Genomic DNA, 18,891 nt, shown 5'->3' with positions numbered 1-18,891 from the left:
ATAGTGAGGTTGGCCCAGGATCGGGCATTGTTTCGTTCTGCTGTGCATAAGGTCGCTATGGGTTGGTACCAACTCAACGGCACCTAACAACAACAACAACTCTCTAGGTTAGTGGTATTCTCTTCCTTCTCCTCCCATTCCTGTTAACTGTCAAAGAATTGTGTTCTGTGTGTAAAATTTTTTCTTGACTTTTGATAACTGTTCATATATTATTTGTCCTTTTGTTGATTAATTAACTTCATTCAGGATAATGTCTTCCAGTTTAATTCATGTTACAAGGGGTCTTGTGGATTCTTCATTATTCTTTAACACTGAGTAGTATTTCACTGTGTGCACCATAGTATGTTTAACCATTTTTCCATTGATGGGCACTTGGGTTGTTTCCACCCTTTTGCTTTTGTAAATAATGTTGTGATTAACATGGGTATACATAAAGCTATTCTTACCACAGTTCTTATTTCTGTAGGATATATACCTAGCAGTAAAATTGATGGATCAAATGGTATTTCTATTTCCAACTTTTTAAGGAAGCGTCATAACGTTCTCCAGAGTGATTGCATCAATTTGCAGTACCACCAGCAGTGTAAGAGAATTTCAATCTTTACATTATTACCAGAATTTGTTTTTTGTTTTTATTTTTAACTCTGTTGTTATTGCTGAGGTGAGATGATATCTCATTGTTGTTTTGATTTGCATCTCTCTAATGACTAATACCCAGAGAATTTTTTCTTCAGTTTCCCCAGCTTGAGAAATGCTGAACGTGCTCTTCCCTTTTGGTTTTCTGACTCCAGATCTTTGCACATTTTATTGTAATATTTGACTTTATCTTCTCGAGCTGAGCTTTGAAATTTTCTGTTCAGCTCTTAGACCTTCTCATTTCTTCCATTTGCTTTAGCATCTCTACACTGGAGAGTAAGTTTCAGTGCCTCTTCTAACATCCATTTTGACCTTTTCCTTCTTTCTTGTCTTCTTAATGACTTTGCTTTCTTAATGTATGATGTTCTTGATGCCATCCCACAACTCTTCTGGTCTTCTGTCTTTAGTGTTTAATGTATCAAATCTGTTCTTCAGATGACCTCTAAATTCAGGTGGGATATATTCAAAGTCATATTTTGGCTCTCGTTTTCATTTTCTTCAGCTTTAGTTTGAATTTGCATATGCACAATTGATGGTCTGTTCCACAATCTGCCCCTGGCCTTGTTTTGATTGATGATATGGAGCTTTTCCATCATCTCTTTCTGCAGATGTAGTCAATTTGATTTCTATGGTGAGGTCCATGTGTACACCAACAAATTACTAATGCTAGTGAGCATTTATGTGTTTGTTGGCTGCCTATGTGTCTGCTTTGGTGATATGTCTATTCCTGTCTTTTATTTTTTAATTAGATATTTTGTCTTTATGTTATTAAGTTGAAGTTTTAAATAAATTTAAGAGGTTATTGCCTTGTCTGATATGCAACCGCCAAAATAGTTTTCCTTGTCTTTTGGTTCTCTTTTTTATGTGCATTAAGTGTATAATTTTTAGTTGGTCTAATCGTTTAGATTATCTTCTGCTTTTTGTGTATTTTCAATTTCAGCTTGATAGTCTATTGGTGCAATAAATCAGGACCCCTACATTTTTTTTTCCTATTTTTTCTTCTATGATATGTATAGTTTTAAGGTTTTACATTTAGTCTTTTGATCCATCTTGAGTTGGTTTTTGTCATGGGTGTGAAATATGGATTCTGTTTCTTTTTTTTTGCAAATGAAAATCCAGTTTTGCTAGCACTGCTTGTAAAAAGACTATCTCTTCTTCATTTAATGGATTTTGGTCCTTTGTCAAAGATGTTCATACGTGGATGGATTTATGTCTGAGTTCTCAACTCTGTTCCATTGGTCTTTGTGTCTGCTGTTGTATCAGTACTGAGCTCTTCTGACTATTATGGCTATATAGCAGGTTCTGAGATATGGTAGTATGAGGCCTCCTGTGTTGTTCTCTTTTTTTCTGTAATGCTTTACTTATTCATGGTCTCTTTCCTTTTCATTTAAGATTGGTGATTAGTCTTCCCACCTCATTAAAGAATGCTGTTGGAATCTGAATTTGAACTGCATTGTATCTATATAATTATAGATTATAATACTGGCATTTTCACAATGTTAAAGTTTTCTTGTTCATGAACATGGTATGTTTTTCCATTTATGTAAGTCTCTTTGGGTTTCTTGCAGCAGTGTTTTATAGTTTTCTTTCTATAGGTCTTTTACATTTCTGGCTAGATTTATTTATAAGCATTGTATCTTTTCAGGGATATTATAACTGGTATTGTTTTAAACTAATAAGGCATTTGTCAGATTCCTCCAAAAAACAAGTCCTCTTGGAATTTTGATTGGAATTATACTCAATTTATAGATCACTGGGGAATAATGAAAAGGTTTAACGTATTGAGTTCTCCATGTGTTTGTGGGTTGAAAAGGAAAGAAGCAAAATAGTTTAGCTTGGTCTGCTTATGTTTTCTATTTCTCATCAAGTAAGTTGTCTTTTATTTTATTCTATTTTTTATTTTTTTAAAAACTCTTTATTATGAATTGAGTGAAGGTTTATAGAGCATATCAACAGTTTTACATTCAACAAATCATACTCTTTGTTTCATCTCAATGATTATAATCCCTTGCATGTAACAACAGTTATCCCCCTTCCTCCCTTATTTCCATTCCACCTTCTTTCCCAACCCTTCTGAACTTGTCTTTAGGTAAATCTTGTCCTTTTGATCTTGAATGGTTGGCCATTTATGGTGAGCATATATTACTATTGTTGTCCCCACTATGTACCTAACTACAGCTTGGCAGAATATGAGGTCATGAGGATGTAAATTCAGTTCTAGACATGAAGGGTGACTGAGGGCCATAATCTTGGGTTTCTCTAGTCCCTTTCTTACCAGTAAGTCCAGTCTTTTTTGTTTTGTTTTGTTTTTAATATAATTTTGAATTTTGTTTCATATTGTTTCCCACTTTATTTCGGACCTTCCCACTTTATTTGTGATCCCTTTCAGAGCAGTTGGTAGTGGCAATTGGATACCATCTAGTTCTTCTGGCCTCAGAGTCCTGGAGACTAATGTTCCATTAGTCCATCGGATTAACTGATTCCAAGTGTCTTCAATTTTCATCACTCTTCTTTCCTCCACATATGGATACACAGTTATACCTTAGATTCTTTTATTTTTGTTCGTCAATAAAATTAAATATTATATTCATAAAGGTATTGTACATAATTATTATATTTAGTCCTAGATACCCAATTAAGTTTTGTTGCTAGTATGAATGGGACCTTTTTATCCTTTAACTTTAATGTAGCTGAATTTACCAATTTCTTTGTTTATGATTAGTAACTCTGAAAATCTATTTTCTGTTCCAAAACTTTAAAAAATTCTCCATTTTTGTCTTGAAGTTTCAAAGTTTTGTCTTTCATGTTTAATCCATCTGGAGCTGGTTTTTGTATATAGTAAGGGGTAAAGAGCCAATATGCTTTTTCCATATGCAAGTGTTCCATCTACTTTCTCCAGCTGCTTTTGAGATCAAATCCTTTCTGGTTTCTCAGGCTTTAGATGCTGCTTGGACTTAGATTGAATTCCCGCTTCTTGTTGCCTTATGTGACAATGTTACATTCAGCCCTTTGTCTACCAAAGCTATGATATATTTCAGATCACTCCGGCTTAACTGAGACTTTTTGCAATCACAGTTCCAGTAACAGACTCAATATGACAAGTTATTTTTTGCTTTTCTAGATACAAAAATAGTCACTTGTGCCTGAGTCAAGATGGGGAAAGAAAATAGGTGTATCTTATGCTGATAGCCTAGAGTTGTACTCTATCTGAGTCAGCACCATATGTTGTCCTATCCTTCCTAGTAGAACACCAACTGAACTAATATCTCAGCTATGTGACAGGAGACCACACAGCAACCAAAATCTCAGCCCAACTAAATTTAGAAGCTAAAATGAATTTTCAGGAGAATAGGAGCCTCTATTCCTGTAATGATTTTCATCTGCAGAGTTTAAATTTGTTATGGCTTGTATATTATCTATATGAATTGAAATAAGAGAAAGAGCCCACTATTAAGAAATCTGGAGTCCTGGAGTGGTGCTGTAGGATAAGTACTAGACTACTAATCACATGATCAGTGATTCAAACCCACCAGCCACTTCTTGGAAATCCTACACAGGGTCACTATGAGTCAGAACAGAGTCTTGGTGTAGCGCTGTAGGATAAGCACAGGACGGCAAGGTTGGTTTGAACCATAAGGCCAGTAAGTCAAAGTCACTAGTTGCTCTTTGGAAAACTATATTGGGTTGCTATGGGTGGGAACCAATTTGACGGCATGAAGAGCAAAGACGTCAGCTTGAGGACTAAGGTGCGCCTGACCTAAGCTATGGTATTTTCAATAGCCTCATATGCATGTGAAAGCTGGACAGTGAATAAGGAAGACCGTAGAAGAATTGATGCTTTTGAGTTTTGATGCTGGAGGAGAATACTGAAAGCGCCATGGGCTGCCAAAAGAACCAACAGATCTGTGTTGCAAGAAGTGCAGCCAGAGTGCTTCTTAGAGGCCAAGATGGCCAAACTTTGTCTCTCATACTTTGGACATATTGTCAGGAGGGACCAGTCACTTGAGAATAAAATCATGTTTGGTAAGGTGGAGGGTCAGAGAAAAAGAGGAAGACCCCCAGCAAGATGGATTGGTAAAGTGGCAGTATCAATGGGCTCAAGAGTGGCAACAATTGTGAGGTTGGCCCAGGACCAGACAGTATTTTGTTCTGTTGTGCACAGGGTTGCTATAAGTCGGTACCAACTCGATGGCACCAAACAACAATATTAAGAAATATAGAGGTCTGGTAAGAATAGGAATCAAGTCACAAAATGATCTCCAAAATGTCTTTACTTAGAGAAGAGTACATACACATCTCTCTAAGACACATAAGAACGAAGCTCCTAATCATACTGACTGGATTATTCTCGTGGTATGCTGTCTGGGAAGACATCTCCATTTCTTCCAAAAAGAGCACTAAATTTACAGACAAATTGTTCTCTACCTCAATTGTTTTTTTCAATAAATTTTTAAAACTTTTATTATGTTTTAGAAGTAAAAGTTTAAAGAACAAATTAAATTCTCACTCAGCGATTCATACATAAATTGTTTTATAACATTAAAACATGGTTTAAAATCCTCAAATGCACTATAAACATTTTGACCCCATGTCCAGTTTCCACCCTTTCCATTTCCCTGGTCTTCTTTGCATTTTCATCTTTGTATTGTTATTTTTAGATGCTGTTGAGCTAGTTCCAACTCAAAATGAACCAATATACAATAGAATGGAACACTACACAATTGTTGCTATGTTTGAGTCCACTGTTGGAGCCACTATGTCAATTCATCTTGCTAAAGGTTTTTTTCTTTTTCACTGAACCTCTCCTTCACCAAGCATAATGTCCCTTTCCAGGCACTGGTTCCTCCTGAAAACATGTCCAAAGTACATGACACAAAATCTCACCATCTAAGGAGCCATTCTTGCTTCTAAGGAGCATTCTGCTTATACTTCTTCCAAGGCAGATTTGTTCATTCTTCTGGTGGTAGTGGTGGTGGTTATGAGCCTTTGAGTCGGTTCCAACTCATAGCAACCCTGTGTAGGGTTTCCAAGGCTATAAATATTTACAGGACCAGAAAGCCTTATCTTTCTCTCAAGGAGCGGATGATAGATTTCAACTGTTGACCTTGCAGTTAGCAGCCCAACTCATAATCCACTATGCTACCAGAGCTCCTTTTAGTCTTCTGGTTTTTGTTAAGTGTCATCGAGTTGGTTCCGACCCATAGCGACCCTGAACAGGGTTTCCGAGGCTATACATTTTTACAGGAGCAGAAGTCTCATCTTTCTCCCACAAAACAGCTGGCAGTTTCGAACTGCTGACCTTGTGGTTTGCAGCCCAATTTGTAACCACTACACTACCAGAACTCCTTCTGGTCGTCCCTGCTATATTCAATATTCTCAATGAACACCATAATTCAAATATGTTGATTCTTCAGTCTTAATCATTGTCCAGCTTTCATACACATTAGGAGACAAAACAACTTAACTTGGGACAAATGCCACTTAGTTCTCAAAAATGGTAGCTTTAACACTTTAAAAGAGTGTTTTTGCAATAGATCTGCCTAGTGCAGTATGACATTTGTTTTTAACCTTTTACTGTGAATTGAATGAAGGTTTGCATAGCAGATCATCAGTTTTACATTCAGTAAATCATATACTTGGTTTCACGACATGATTGCAATCCCCTCCATGTACCCTCAGTTAACAGTATTTGCATCTATTCCCTTTAAGTCTTGCATTTCTCCCTGTGTCTTCTACTACCTTTATGTTTCCTCTGCCAACCTCCCTTTTGTTGTAAATTGCCTTCCCCATCACCCAAGTTAACATGTGCCTAGCCTGTAGCCCATAAATAATTTTCCCTTCCCACCCCTGGTAAAACAAGAATGCTTCTTTTATCAAGAAATCCTTTTCTTTATAAATATTTCTTGAGAATATATAACAAGTAGAGGGATTTTGGGGTCACATAGTATTGCTATTTCCAACTTTTTGAGAAAGCGCCACTCCGTTTTCCACAGTGGTTACACCATTTTACAGTACCACCAGCAGTGTAGGAGAGACCCAGTCTCTCACACTTGACCAACATCTGTTGTTTTCTGTTTAACTTTGTTATTAATGTTGGGGTAAAATGATATCTTATTGTTTTGATTTACATCTCTCTAGTAGTTAATGATCACAAGAATTTTTTCATGTGTGTTGGCCACCTGAATGTCTTCTTTGATAAAGTATATGCTCATATCATCTGTCCATTGTTCAATTGGATTACCTGTCTTCTTGTTGAGGTGCTGAAGTGTTCTATACATTCTAGAAAGTAGTCCCTTGTCTGGTATATGTCACTGCCAAAAATTTTTTTTTCCATTCTGTGGATTCTATTTTTAATCTTTGGGTGAAATATTTTGATGCACATAAATGTCTAATTTTTAGTAGGTCGCAGTCATCTATTTTTTCTTCAGTCTGTGTGCTTTCAGTTATGTTTGATATTGGCAATAAGACTTTTAATTTGATTGCTGTTGCCCTGGGTAAAAATGGAATCCTTGACAATGCTAATATTTTTCCCATTACCATGATGTTTCTTATTGGTCTAGTTGTGAGGATTTTTGTTTTCTTTACATTAAGGTATAATCCATACTGAAGACTATATTCTTTGATATTCATCAGAAAGTGCTTAAAGTCTTCTTCACTTTCAGGAAGCAAGGTTGTGTCATCTGCATGTTGCAGGTTATTGAGTGTTCCTCCAATCCTGATGCCATGTTCTTCTTCTTATCATCCAGTTTCTCAGATTATTTGCTTGGCTTATAGACCGAATTAGTATGGTGAAAGGGTACACCATGACAATGCCTTTATTGATTTTAAACCACACAGTATCTCCTTGTTATATTCAAACAACTGTCTTTTGATCTATGTACAGGTTTTAACATGAGCTCAATTAATTGTTCGCGAATTTCCATTCTTCTCAATGTTATCCATAATTTTCTATGGTTCACACAGCTGAATGCCTTTGCACAGTCAATAAAACACAGGTAAACATCTTCCTGGCATTCTCTGCTTTCAGTCAAGATCCATTTGACATTAGCAATTATATCCTTCCTTCTATATATTCTTCTGTATTTGACTTGAATTTCTGGCAGTTTCTCACTGATGTGCTATTTCAACCATTTAAAAATTTTCTTCAGCAAAATTTACTTGTGAGTAATATTAATGATATTGTTCAATAATTTCTGCATTCTGTTAGATCATCTTTCTTTCGAATGGGCATGACTATGGATCTTTTCCGGTAACTAGCCAGGTAGCTGTCTTTCAAATTTCTTACATAGATGAATGAGTGCTTCCAGCCAACCATCTGTTGACACATCTCATTTGGCATTCTGTCAATTTCCAGAGCCTTGTTTTTTGTCAGTATTTTCAACTCAGCTTAGATTTCTTCCTTTAGTACCATTGGTTCTTGATCGTACACTACGTTTTGAAATGGCTGAATGTCACCCAATTCTTTTTGGTACAATGACTCTGTGTATTCCCCTTCCATCTTCTTTTGATGCTTCCTGCATGGTTCAACATTTTACCATTAAAACCCTTCAATATTGCAACTCACGGTTTGAACTTTCCTTTAGTTTCAATGTGAGAAATGCCAAATATGTTCTTCCCTTTTGGGTTTCTGACTCCAGGTCTTTGCATATTTCATTATAATACTTTACCTTAGACTTTTTGAGCTGTCCTTGGAAATTTTTTAATTCAACTCTTTTACTTAATTTCTTCCATTCTCTTTAGCTACTGTAGAGAGCTAAAGAGCAAGTTTCAGAGTCTCTTTTGACATTCATTTTAGTCTTTCTCTTTTCTTTCTTTCTTTCCAGTCTTTTTAATGACCTGTTCTTTCTTCATGTATGATGATGTTCTTGATGTCATCTCACCACTTGTCTGGTCTCCAGTTATTAGTTTATTAGCGGTCAGTGTGTTATATCTATTCTCGAGACGATCTCTAAAGGCCATACATAAGTCCTGTGGACTTTTAAAAATTTTCTTCAGTTTCAATTTTAACTTGCATACGAGCAATTGGTGATATGTTCTGCAGTTGGCCTCTGGCCTTATTCCTACTCATAATACTGGATTTTCCCATAGTTTCTTGTTATTGTTGTTGTTGTTGTTAAGTGCCGTTGAGTCTTGCTATAGATGTAGTCAATTTGGTTCCTCAGTCCATCATCCAGTGAAGTCACATTTAACAGTTAGCATTTATGTTATTGATAAAGGTATTTGTAATGAGTAAGTTGTTGGTTTTGCAAAATTCTATCATACACTCCAGCACCATTTCTATCACCAAGACCATATTTTACAGCTACCGATCCTTGTGTTTCCAACGTTCACATTTCAATCACCAATAATTATCAATGCATTTTGTTTGCATGTTTGGTTGAGACTGCTGAAATTGATTTAAAAAAAAAAATCACTTTCTTCATCTTAGGCATTAGCGATTGTTGCATAAATCTGAGTAATAGTTACATTAGCTGGTCTTCCTTATAGATACATGGATATTATCCTATCGCTGACAGTGTTGTATTTCAGGATAGATCTTGCAATGTTCTTTTTGACGATGAATATAACAGCATTCCTCTTCACCATGTCATTCCTGGCATAGTAGACCACATGGTTATCTGATTTAAAATGGCCAATACTAATCCATTTCAGCACACACACCCAGGATATTTTATGCAGTCCATTTCATTTTTAACAACTTCCAGTTTCCCCAGATTCATATACCTGTACATTCCTTATTGATTTGGACTCATAGTGACTCTCTAGTATAGGGTAGAGCTGCTCCATAGGGATTCCAAGTTGTAAATCTTTATGGATGTTGACTGACTCATTGTTCTCCTATAGAGCATAAAATGGATTTTAATCTCCAATCTTCTGGTTAGCAGCCCACTGCTTAACCCACTGTGCTACCAGGGCTCCTTACATTCCACATACCAATTATTAATGGATGCTTGTAGCTGCTTTTTCTTATTTTGAGTCATACCACATTAGCAACTAAAGGTCCTCAAAACTTATTTCATCCGTGTCATTAAGGTCAACTCTAATTTGAGAAGGCAGCTCTTCCCTACTATATCTTGAGGGAGAGACTCATCTTCTGGTACTGTATCAGTACTCATATTCTTAGTCTGGAAGTTCTGCTGAAACCAGTCCACCATGAATGTCACTGCTGGTATTTGAAATAATGGTGGAACAGCTTCCAGTATCATGGCACATGCAAGGCACTACAGTATGACGATCTCGTAAGTAGTGGTTCTCCTATTTGTTTTTTTGTAATTGATGACTGTTTGGTCTTATGTAGTTGATTGTTTAAAGAAGCACATTTCTTATGTATACTATTGTTTAATTTATTCTTTGGTTGAAAGGTGGCCTGTGGGAGTGGCTTCAGTGCCAGGTTAGTAAGGGTATCTTAGGGCAACAGTTTCAGAGATTCCTCTAGTCTCTATCAGTCCTTTATTCTGGTATTTTTCTTTCTTTTCAGTGAACTTGAGTTTTCCTCTATATTTTTCTCCCATTTCACCTAGTACCTTCTGTTGTATCTCTGGTTGGAATAGTCAGTGTGGTAGTTGGGTACCATCTAGTTTTTTGGGGTCTCAGGCTAGAAGAGACTGTGGTTCACATGGGCAACTAGTCCTGTGGACTAATTTCTTCCTTGAGTCTTGGGTTTCCTTCACTTCCTTAGCTCCAGATGGTTAGAGACTAATAGTCATATCTTAGATTTGCTACCAACTCTGATCCTGCTTTGTTTGTTTCTCTACTCTTGAAACAGTTCATATTTATGTTGGTGCAAGGATTCCCCACATGATTTTATGTCTCACAGGCTGTGTGCATGAAGCAACCCTTTCTTGCAGCAGAGACATGCTCTTTGAAGTGTCAGTCTCTAAAGTAAAATTAATTAGCAAAATAAGAACATGGACCATAGCACAAAGTCTTCTTAAAGCACTCTCAAAAATACAAACAGTGCATTGCTGGCCACAGAGCTGAAGGACTGGTATTTACCTAGTTCTGTAATGATGGCTGATGTTCTTAAGCAGGTTCATAGTTGAACCCAAGTATCTAAAGCAATAATTGAATGAGCAACCATCTGTTCTAATAGGACTACCTATGCTGATAAACAGATTCTCATCCATTAATTTGGTTTCCTGAGAAATACATTCCTATGGAAGTACATTACAGTTTGGAGACAATGGTAATAACATTTCTACTTACCTCAGCAGTCGCAATTCGGCCAGCAATGTGGGATTCTGCTGGGCCTTCTCGGGAGTGGGTTGGGAGGCCTGCTCATGCTCCAGACGCAGACGCTGAATCTCTTGTAGGATCTCTCTGGGCAGAGATGGAAGTAAGAAAAGATGTGTTCATAATGCTTCATAGTTCTTCATCCCATTAGACGTCATGACTCTAGAAGTACCTTCCCTACCAGCCTTGTTCTGATTGTTTCCAAACGATTAGAATGTGAAAAGGCACCTTCGTAATACTGAGTCTCTCAATACCATTTCCTCACTGAAAAAACCTTTTGCTACAACAACAACAAAAGCTATATAAAGATACTCTTCTGAAAAACGTGAAAGTCTTCATGAAAGGAAAATGACAACTAGAGCACTTCCTCCTCTCCAGGGAGAAGACAATTCCTTCCAATATCCTACTGCAGGTCCTCTGCTGACACCCCCTGCCTTTCTCTATCTTCCTGACTGATGGGTGACTGCTATTTCTTCTACCCATGCTAATTACATTAGATCCACTCTCCTTGTGCTGGGATCTACCTTTCAGTGTATGATGGTAGACTGTCTAGTCTTCATCCTTTAAAAGTTTTTTGTTTGTTTTCATGATGCAAACAGTGACACATAGTAACAAGAGGTAGAACAGATGACTAGATAGACAAAAAGGCTCCTGGGAAGTAGAGTAGAGAAAGGAATCATGACATGGGGACATACTGGATGGGTGGAAGTGGGCGCTGGGAAAAATAATCTAGACCCGAGGGCACATAGCAGGATTTTGGACTACTAGAAAAGCAACATACTAAAGGATATATGACGTTCTGGTGTGGCACCACGGGTTAATGCACTGGACTGCAAGGTCGGTGGTTCAAGCTCACCAGTTGTTCCTCAGAAATGCTACACAGGGTAACTATGAGTCGGAACTGACTTGACGGCACTTAATAACAACAACATTGGATATATGAATATATACAAATTAGTGGCATTTAGTGAACTTGGGCTAGCCTATGTTCACTGAGGTGGGATCTGCCTTCATGGCCAAAAACCATCCAGTATGCAAGGAAAATGAGAAAAAGACATATAAAAACCCTGGACTTTGGAAACTGCTCTGACCTCTGCATTCTTACCTGTTTTTGTTTTCCAGTTCTGCAATAAGCTGTCTTTGTTGTTTGTTGGCATCAAAATTAAAGCTCAAATCAGTGGGAGGACGAGTCTAAAGTAGCAAGAAAGTAAGTTTAGTTTTTTCTGCCTAACTCAAGTATATTCAGAGACAGACTGGCTGTTGATTTAAAAAAACAAAAAAACAAAACAGATTTCTGAGATATAATTTACATACCATAAAATTCACCCATTTAAAGTATACAGTGCAATGAGTCTTAGTAAATTTAGATAGTCATGCAACCAATCATCATAGTTCAGTTTTATAACATTTTTCATCACCACAAAAAATTCCCTCAGGCCTATTTGTAAAGAATTGCGACTCTCATCTTCAACCTCAATCAACCACTAATCTCCTGTCTGCCTTACAGATTTCCCTTCTAGACATTTCATGTCTATGGAATCATAGTATAGGTGATCTTTTGTGACTGACTTTTTTCACTTAGCATGTCCTTTAGGGTTCATCAATGTGGTAGCATGTATCAGTACTTCTTCAAGGCCAAATGATGTCCCATTCATTAGTGGAGAAACAGGTCATTTCCACTTTTTAGAAATTATGATTAGGGTGGTCATCCGTGTAAAGTTTTTGTGTAGACATGTGTTTTTATTTCTCTTTTCATTTCAATTCTATCTAAAAGTGGCTACATTATTTTATATTCCTACCATCAGTGATATGGCCAAAATAGCTCAGTTAGGAGAGTGTTAAACTGAAGATCTAAAGGTCCCTGGTTCGATCCCAGGTTTCAGAAAATGCTATATGAGGTTTTTGGAGTCGTGGTGTGCCTCTATAGAATAAGACTGCACTATCAGTTTGAAGCGCAAGGTCAGCGGTTCAAACTCACCAGCTGCTCCTTAGAAACTTCCTACAGCGTCACTATGAGTCAGACCCAGCGGCACTCAACAACACAACAATACCATCAGTGTGCAAGAATTCCAGTTTCCCCACATCACTTGCAAATGTCAGTCTTTTTGATCATAGGCATCCTAGTGGGTGGGAAGGAGTGTCTCACTGTAATTTTTATTTATATTTCCGTAATGACTAGTTGGAGTCCTGGTGTGGCATTGTGGGTTTAATGTGTCAGACTGTAAAGCTGCTTGAACTGCAAGGTTGGCGGTTCAAGCTCACCAGCTGCTCCTCGGGTTGCTATGAGTCAGAATCAACTTGACAGCACTTAACAACATTAATGACCAGTTGTCCTGGTGTGGCACTGTAGGATAAGCATTGCACCACAAAGTCAGTTTGAACCACAAGGTCGACAGTTCAAATTCACCAGCCACTCCTTGGAAACCCTACACAGGGTCACTGTGAGTTGGAACTACCAACGCGACAGCACTTAACAACAACAACAACGACTAATATATATAGTGCTATAGGATAAGTACTAAGGAGCTCTGGTAGTGTAGTGGTTATGAATCAGGTTGTGAATCTTCAGGTCAGCAGTTCAAAACTACCAGCTGTTCCACAGGAGAAAGATGAGGTTTTCTGCTCCTGTAAAGATTTACAGCCTCGGAAACCCTGTACAGGGTCACTATAAGTCGGAACCGACTCCACAGCACATAACAAGAAGAAGAAGAATAGGATAAGTACTGGATTGCTAACCACAACGTCACTGGTTCGAACCCACCAGCTGTTCCTTGGAAACCCTATATACGGTCACTATGAGTAGAACCAATTCCACAGCACTTAAGAACAATGACTAATGATGTTGAGAATCTTTTTCATATACTTTATGGCCAGCTGTATACCTTATTTGGGGAAATCACTGTGGTTCTTATTTGCATTTTCCCTGATACTTTTTACCTTCTCTAAGAATCTATAGTGGAAACAGAGGACCCTAAGGCCATCAAGGGAGAAGAGCAGCAGCAGAATGCGGGACCCTATTCAGAGAAGCAGCGACACCAGAGACGGAGGCAGAGATGGGGACATGGAGAGAGGGAGCAGCTGAGGACTCTGGACTCATGGAAAGAGAGGGACTAAGAGCTGGTGGCCAGGAGGCAGGCTTGCAGAATGTGCCCTTTGGTGGCTTAAATTATTATATATGCCTGAGTGTTTAAAAATAAATAAACAGTTAAAATGAATAGAGAGAAATACTGTTGTATGGAGGGGATTATAACCATCATAATGAAGCAAAGATTATGACTTGTTGAATGTAAAACTGATGATCTGCCCTGTAAACTTTCACTCAATTCACAATAAAAACTTTTAAAAAAGGAAAGAATCTATGGTAGGGAGTCCTGGTGTGGTGTTGCAAGATCATGCGCTGGACTGCAAGGTCAGTTTGAACCACAAGGCTGTCAGTTCAAAACCACCAGCTGCTCCTTGGAAACCCTATACAGGGTCACTATGAGTCAGAACAGACTCGATGGCACTTAACAACAAGAATCTATGGTAGCCAATCAACACAAAATAGGAAGAAGGATGGCTAGATGATAGCTCCCTTTTATTGATTAACCAGAATGGAAGCTCTCGAAGGTTCTGTAACAACTATGCTTCACACTTTTTTTTTTTTGTAGTGCAAATATATACTATACCCATTCAACAAGTTTTGCATGTACAGTTCACTGGCAATGGTTATATACTTTACACTGTGGTACCATTCTTTCTATCTCTGTCCCTATGGTTTTACCACACTGAATTTAGACTCTCGGCCTCTTTAAAGTCCTCAACTGTTTTAAGACTTAACTGCTGTCCATTTAATTTCATACAGGTAGTTATTTAAGAGTGTAATGCTCAAGGTAAACATTCTTTATCAAATGAACTAAATTGTTGCTTTGTTTAAAGATGACTTTATGGCACAGCTTTGGTTCCAGGCTTAAAAGTTTTTTCCAGGCAATAGATTCAAGGGTTCCCCCAGTCTCAATGTATACTTTATGTTGTGTTTTCTATAAAAATGTGAAGTTCTTGTCCATATTTCTCTCCTTTTGATCAATGTTCAGTAGTGGTAGTTGGGCACCATCCTCTGCTTGTGGTCTCAAGGCTAAGGAGGCAGTAGCTCACTGAGACAATTACATCTGCAGTGTTTATTTCCTTTTCCAAGTTTTGGGTTGCTTCCTTCCTCTGTTACTCCAGGTGACTACAGACTAATTGTTGTGTCTTGGTGGCTATTCTTAAGGGTTTAAGACCCCTGGTATCACTCACTGAATTAAGACAGAGAACAGAAACTCTAAAATTAGTATTAGGCCAAATGACTGGAGAATCTTCCTCATATTCTTGGTTCTGCTCAAAACATAATCTAAAATAGAGCAAAAACCTTGTTTCTAATCTAGAGTTTGAAGATTAAGTAAGTTATTCTTTTCACAGGGCATTGCCTAAATTAAAGGGAGCCAAATATAACGTAACAAATCTGGGTTGAAAACTTTTCACCAAATTACCAAATATCTTTTTTTTTTTTTTTTTTAGAGTCTGCATTGGTCTTTATTCTCAAAAACGTGCCTGTGGAGGGGGACCGGAGCAAAGAATTTTATGATAAGAGGGCTAGATCGGGAGTTAAAAGATCTGCATTTACTGCCTGGTTCTGATGCTTTTTAATTGTGCTGCCTCAGACAAGTCACTTGGCTGAGGCTTAACTGGCTTCATCATCCAGTCCAGCTGGGTGGCCTGAGGATGAAATGTGGGTATGAGCCAGTTCTTGGTAAGTTGTACAGGGCTGTCCATGAGAAGCTATTGCCAATACTGAGCCTCTTGGCTCACTGGCTGACTCCTATACCCACCAGCCTGCCTGCCCTATTGTTGTGAAGATTCATCAGGGCTATGGCATCCTTTCCCTTCTCCAGGCTGTCCACAAAGAGTTTGGAGATTCTTTCTCCAAATTCCACATCATCACTGCAACCTCTCCAGATCCAGCCGTGGCCTCCTGTTTTTCCATTTTTTGACTCATCGCAGCCACAGTTTCAAAGTCTCCCATGCTACAATTCTTGGTGATGGTGTACATGACCCCAGCAGAGCTGATCGCATGAATGAAGGAAGTCTCCCTAGTGGCACTTCTCAGCGTGTTGTGAGTGGACAGCTGGAGAGCATTTTCAGGGCAGTTCCAGCGTTCCCAGGCAAACCAGAACTTGCACTCCTCAACACCACTCTGGGCACCCAGGGCCACGCTGGCAGTATAGGTCAGATAGGCCTTGGGACCTGTCATTAGGAAATTGTTCACTGACCAGGCAGAGGTGAAACAGCATATGCCCATGGCCACCCAGAACATAAGCATGTCCCCCATGGCCCTGCCCACCCACAGAGGACAAGGGCCAGTCCAGGGCCAAGTCCAGAGAATGAGTCCCAAATATCGGTTTTTTCCCCCCAATCTTTTCTATGTTTATTATGATGTTTATTGGTCCAATTTTGAGAATTTTCATTCTTCTTTACATTGTGGTGCAATACATACTGAAGGCTATCATCTTTGATATTCATCAGTAAGTACTACAAATATTCTTCACTTCCAGCAAGCAAGGTGTCATCTGCATATCATAGGTTGTTAATGAGACTTCTTCCATTCTGATCGGCAAGTTCTTCTTCATATAATTGAGTTTCTTGGATTATTTTCTCAGCATATAGATTGAATAAGTATGGTAAAAGGATACAACCCTGGTACACACCTTTCCTGATTTTGAACTATTTAGTAAGCCCTTGTCCTGTTCTAAAAATCACTTTGTGGTGTATGCACAGGTTCTTTATGAGTACAAGTAAGTGTTTTGGAATGACCACTGTTCGCATTCCAAATACCTTTTTAAAAAGATTTTTCTTCCTCTACAGACATATGAAACAACAGCCACTGAACAAATTTTTGATAATATACTCAGAGTCTTTTGACAGCATGAGTTGAGCCAGAGAAAAATGGTTTGCTTGAGGCAGAAGCTGCATATGAATAATAGGCTTCCAATTCCTAAAAGCCAGAGTTATAACTGTTGGCTCTTTTGTAGAGTGGAAACGGGAAACATTGTGGATAAGGAATTGGGCTCTAAAAGAAATTAGTTCATATGATGACACAAACAAAACACCTGTGGTAACTGGGTTACCTGTGGTTTCACTGAAATTTCTCAAGAATCTTTTCCATTTTAAGTGTTTGACTAAAGTGCTGCGGCATCTCTCATAGAGGGGATTGATAAAGGTTATCAAAAATCTTGTGATAGTTCACAGGATTCACTGGCACCAAGAAGCACTGTTATTCAAATGGGGATTGAGGAATACTTAATACAAAACCTGAGGCAGCAGTCTCCCCTGGAGCAGCTAGAATCCTAGCAGGGTTGTAGTCCCATACACAAACATGACAACAAAGAGAACTCTCCAGAGGTAAGTGTTTGATAATGATTTATTTCATCCAATCAAATTTCTTAAGCTACCTTCAAAATCATAGACCAAAACAATCAAACCCAAAGCCATCGAGTCAATTGGGACTTACAGCAACCCTGTGCAGGGTTTCCCGAGACGACAAATCTTTACAGGAGCAGTCAGCCTCATCTTTCTCCCACAGAGCTGCTGGTGGGTTTGAACTACTGACTTTGTGGTTAGAAGTCCAGTGCTTATCCTACAGTACTACACTAGGACTCCACAGTGCTTCTTAAGAAAACCAGAACCAAACAACAGTGCTCCCTTCTGAAAATCCCTTCAGGATACTGAAGGAACAAAGGCAGAAAGGGAACTATTAGTTTAGAAAAATACAGAAGCCAGAAGAGACTTAATTATTAATTCCAATAAATAACAATGAATGAATTGGTCATTTGTTTCCCTAAAAATATTTCCTAAGCTCCTTCTGTGTGGTTGCAGGTAGTTTGAAGAGCTATGAATGCTTCAGTCTATAAGGTACAGTCCCTGCTTTCAGGGAGTTTACATTACATTGGGAGGGAAAGAAACATACAAAATAAATAAATGAGTGGCTTCAAAAAGATTGTGGAAAAATTCCATTGTCTTTTCATTGAATTTTCCCAACTTTTTGAAGCACTCTCCTATAACACAAGTGATAAATGCTATAAAGAAACACAGAATGAGGGAGTAATGTGAATTGTAACACAGAACTCTTTTAAATGAGGTCGGTATGGAAGAACTCTCAGAGAGAACCTTTGAGCAGAGACTCCATGAAGCAAGGAAGCAAACCTGGGGTAAAGATCGTACCATGCAGAAAGAAGGTCACATGCAAAGGCCCTACAGCTGTTCTAGCCTATAATGTTCATGTGGTTAATATGCTGGACTGCAATGTCAGTTTGAACCACAAGGTCAGTAGTTCAAGCTCACCAGTTGAAAGTAAAAGTAGTGGGGGAGAGAGGGGCGGTGCTTCCCTGACCGGCCAGGACAGTTGTTTGGCTGTTACATAGCCTCCCTTTTGCTTTTGGAGGACTCTTTATCTCCCTATATTACACAAGAAGAGTCAGCAACCAATGCCGAAAAGTCAAGCTGCAATCACACCTTATAAAATACCAAAACCCAGGCAAGAACCAATACCAGCAGACATATACCAGGGAAACAAACAACACCTGTGAAAGTCACTCTGAGTTAAGCAATAAGAAGAGGGAAAAGAGAAGACCACACCCTGATCACATCTCCCTGGAAACAATCATAAAGTATAAAAAAGCACCAAAATACATACTCACTTAAGTATCAGGGCCACAGAAAAACAGCAAACATGCCCAAGAAGCAAAAACAGATGACCATATCAGCACATGTCCAGAAAAAAGATAAAGTATCTGAGAAAAATGACCTAGAAGTAGACCTGGAATCCATTATGGAAGGACGGCAGGCCTTGAAAATTCCTGAGAAAGAATTTAGAAAAATGATTATGAAATGTCTCAAAACACTCTACAATGGAGTTGAGAAAAATAAGGAAGAAGTCAGGAAAGTGCTACAAGAGCAATCAAACAAGATAGATACAGCATTGGAAACAATTCAAAACCTACAGAAAGA

General features: G+C 38.4%; 1 protein-coding gene across 1 annotated transcript in view; it reads right to left on the bottom strand.

Annotated features, from left to right (window-relative positions):
- DTNB (dystrobrevin, beta) overlaps window positions 1-18,891 on the bottom strand; it is a 392,167-nt gene that overhangs the window by 68,362 nt on the left and 304,914 nt on the right. Inside the window, exons 12-13 of the mRNA XM_006835297.1 lie at window positions 11,975-12,060; window positions 10,843-10,956 (exon numbers count right to left, since the gene is read on the bottom strand). Of these exons, the coding sequence (XP_006835360.1) occupies window positions 10,843-10,956; window positions 11,975-12,060 (200 nt within the window). The remainder of the gene's footprint in view (window positions 1-10,842; window positions 10,957-11,974; window positions 12,061-18,891) is intronic.

This window comes from Chrysochloris asiatica, unplaced genomic scaffold (genome assembly GCF_000296735.1).
Source record: "Chrysochloris asiatica unplaced genomic scaffold, ChrAsi1.0 scaffold00016, whole genome shotgun sequence".
Classification (NCBI taxonomy): Eukaryota; Metazoa; Chordata; class Mammalia; order Afrosoricida; family Chrysochloridae; genus Chrysochloris; species Chrysochloris asiatica.
Note: the sequence above shows the minus strand (reverse complement) of the source record. Positions and strands in the feature narration are given on the sequence as shown.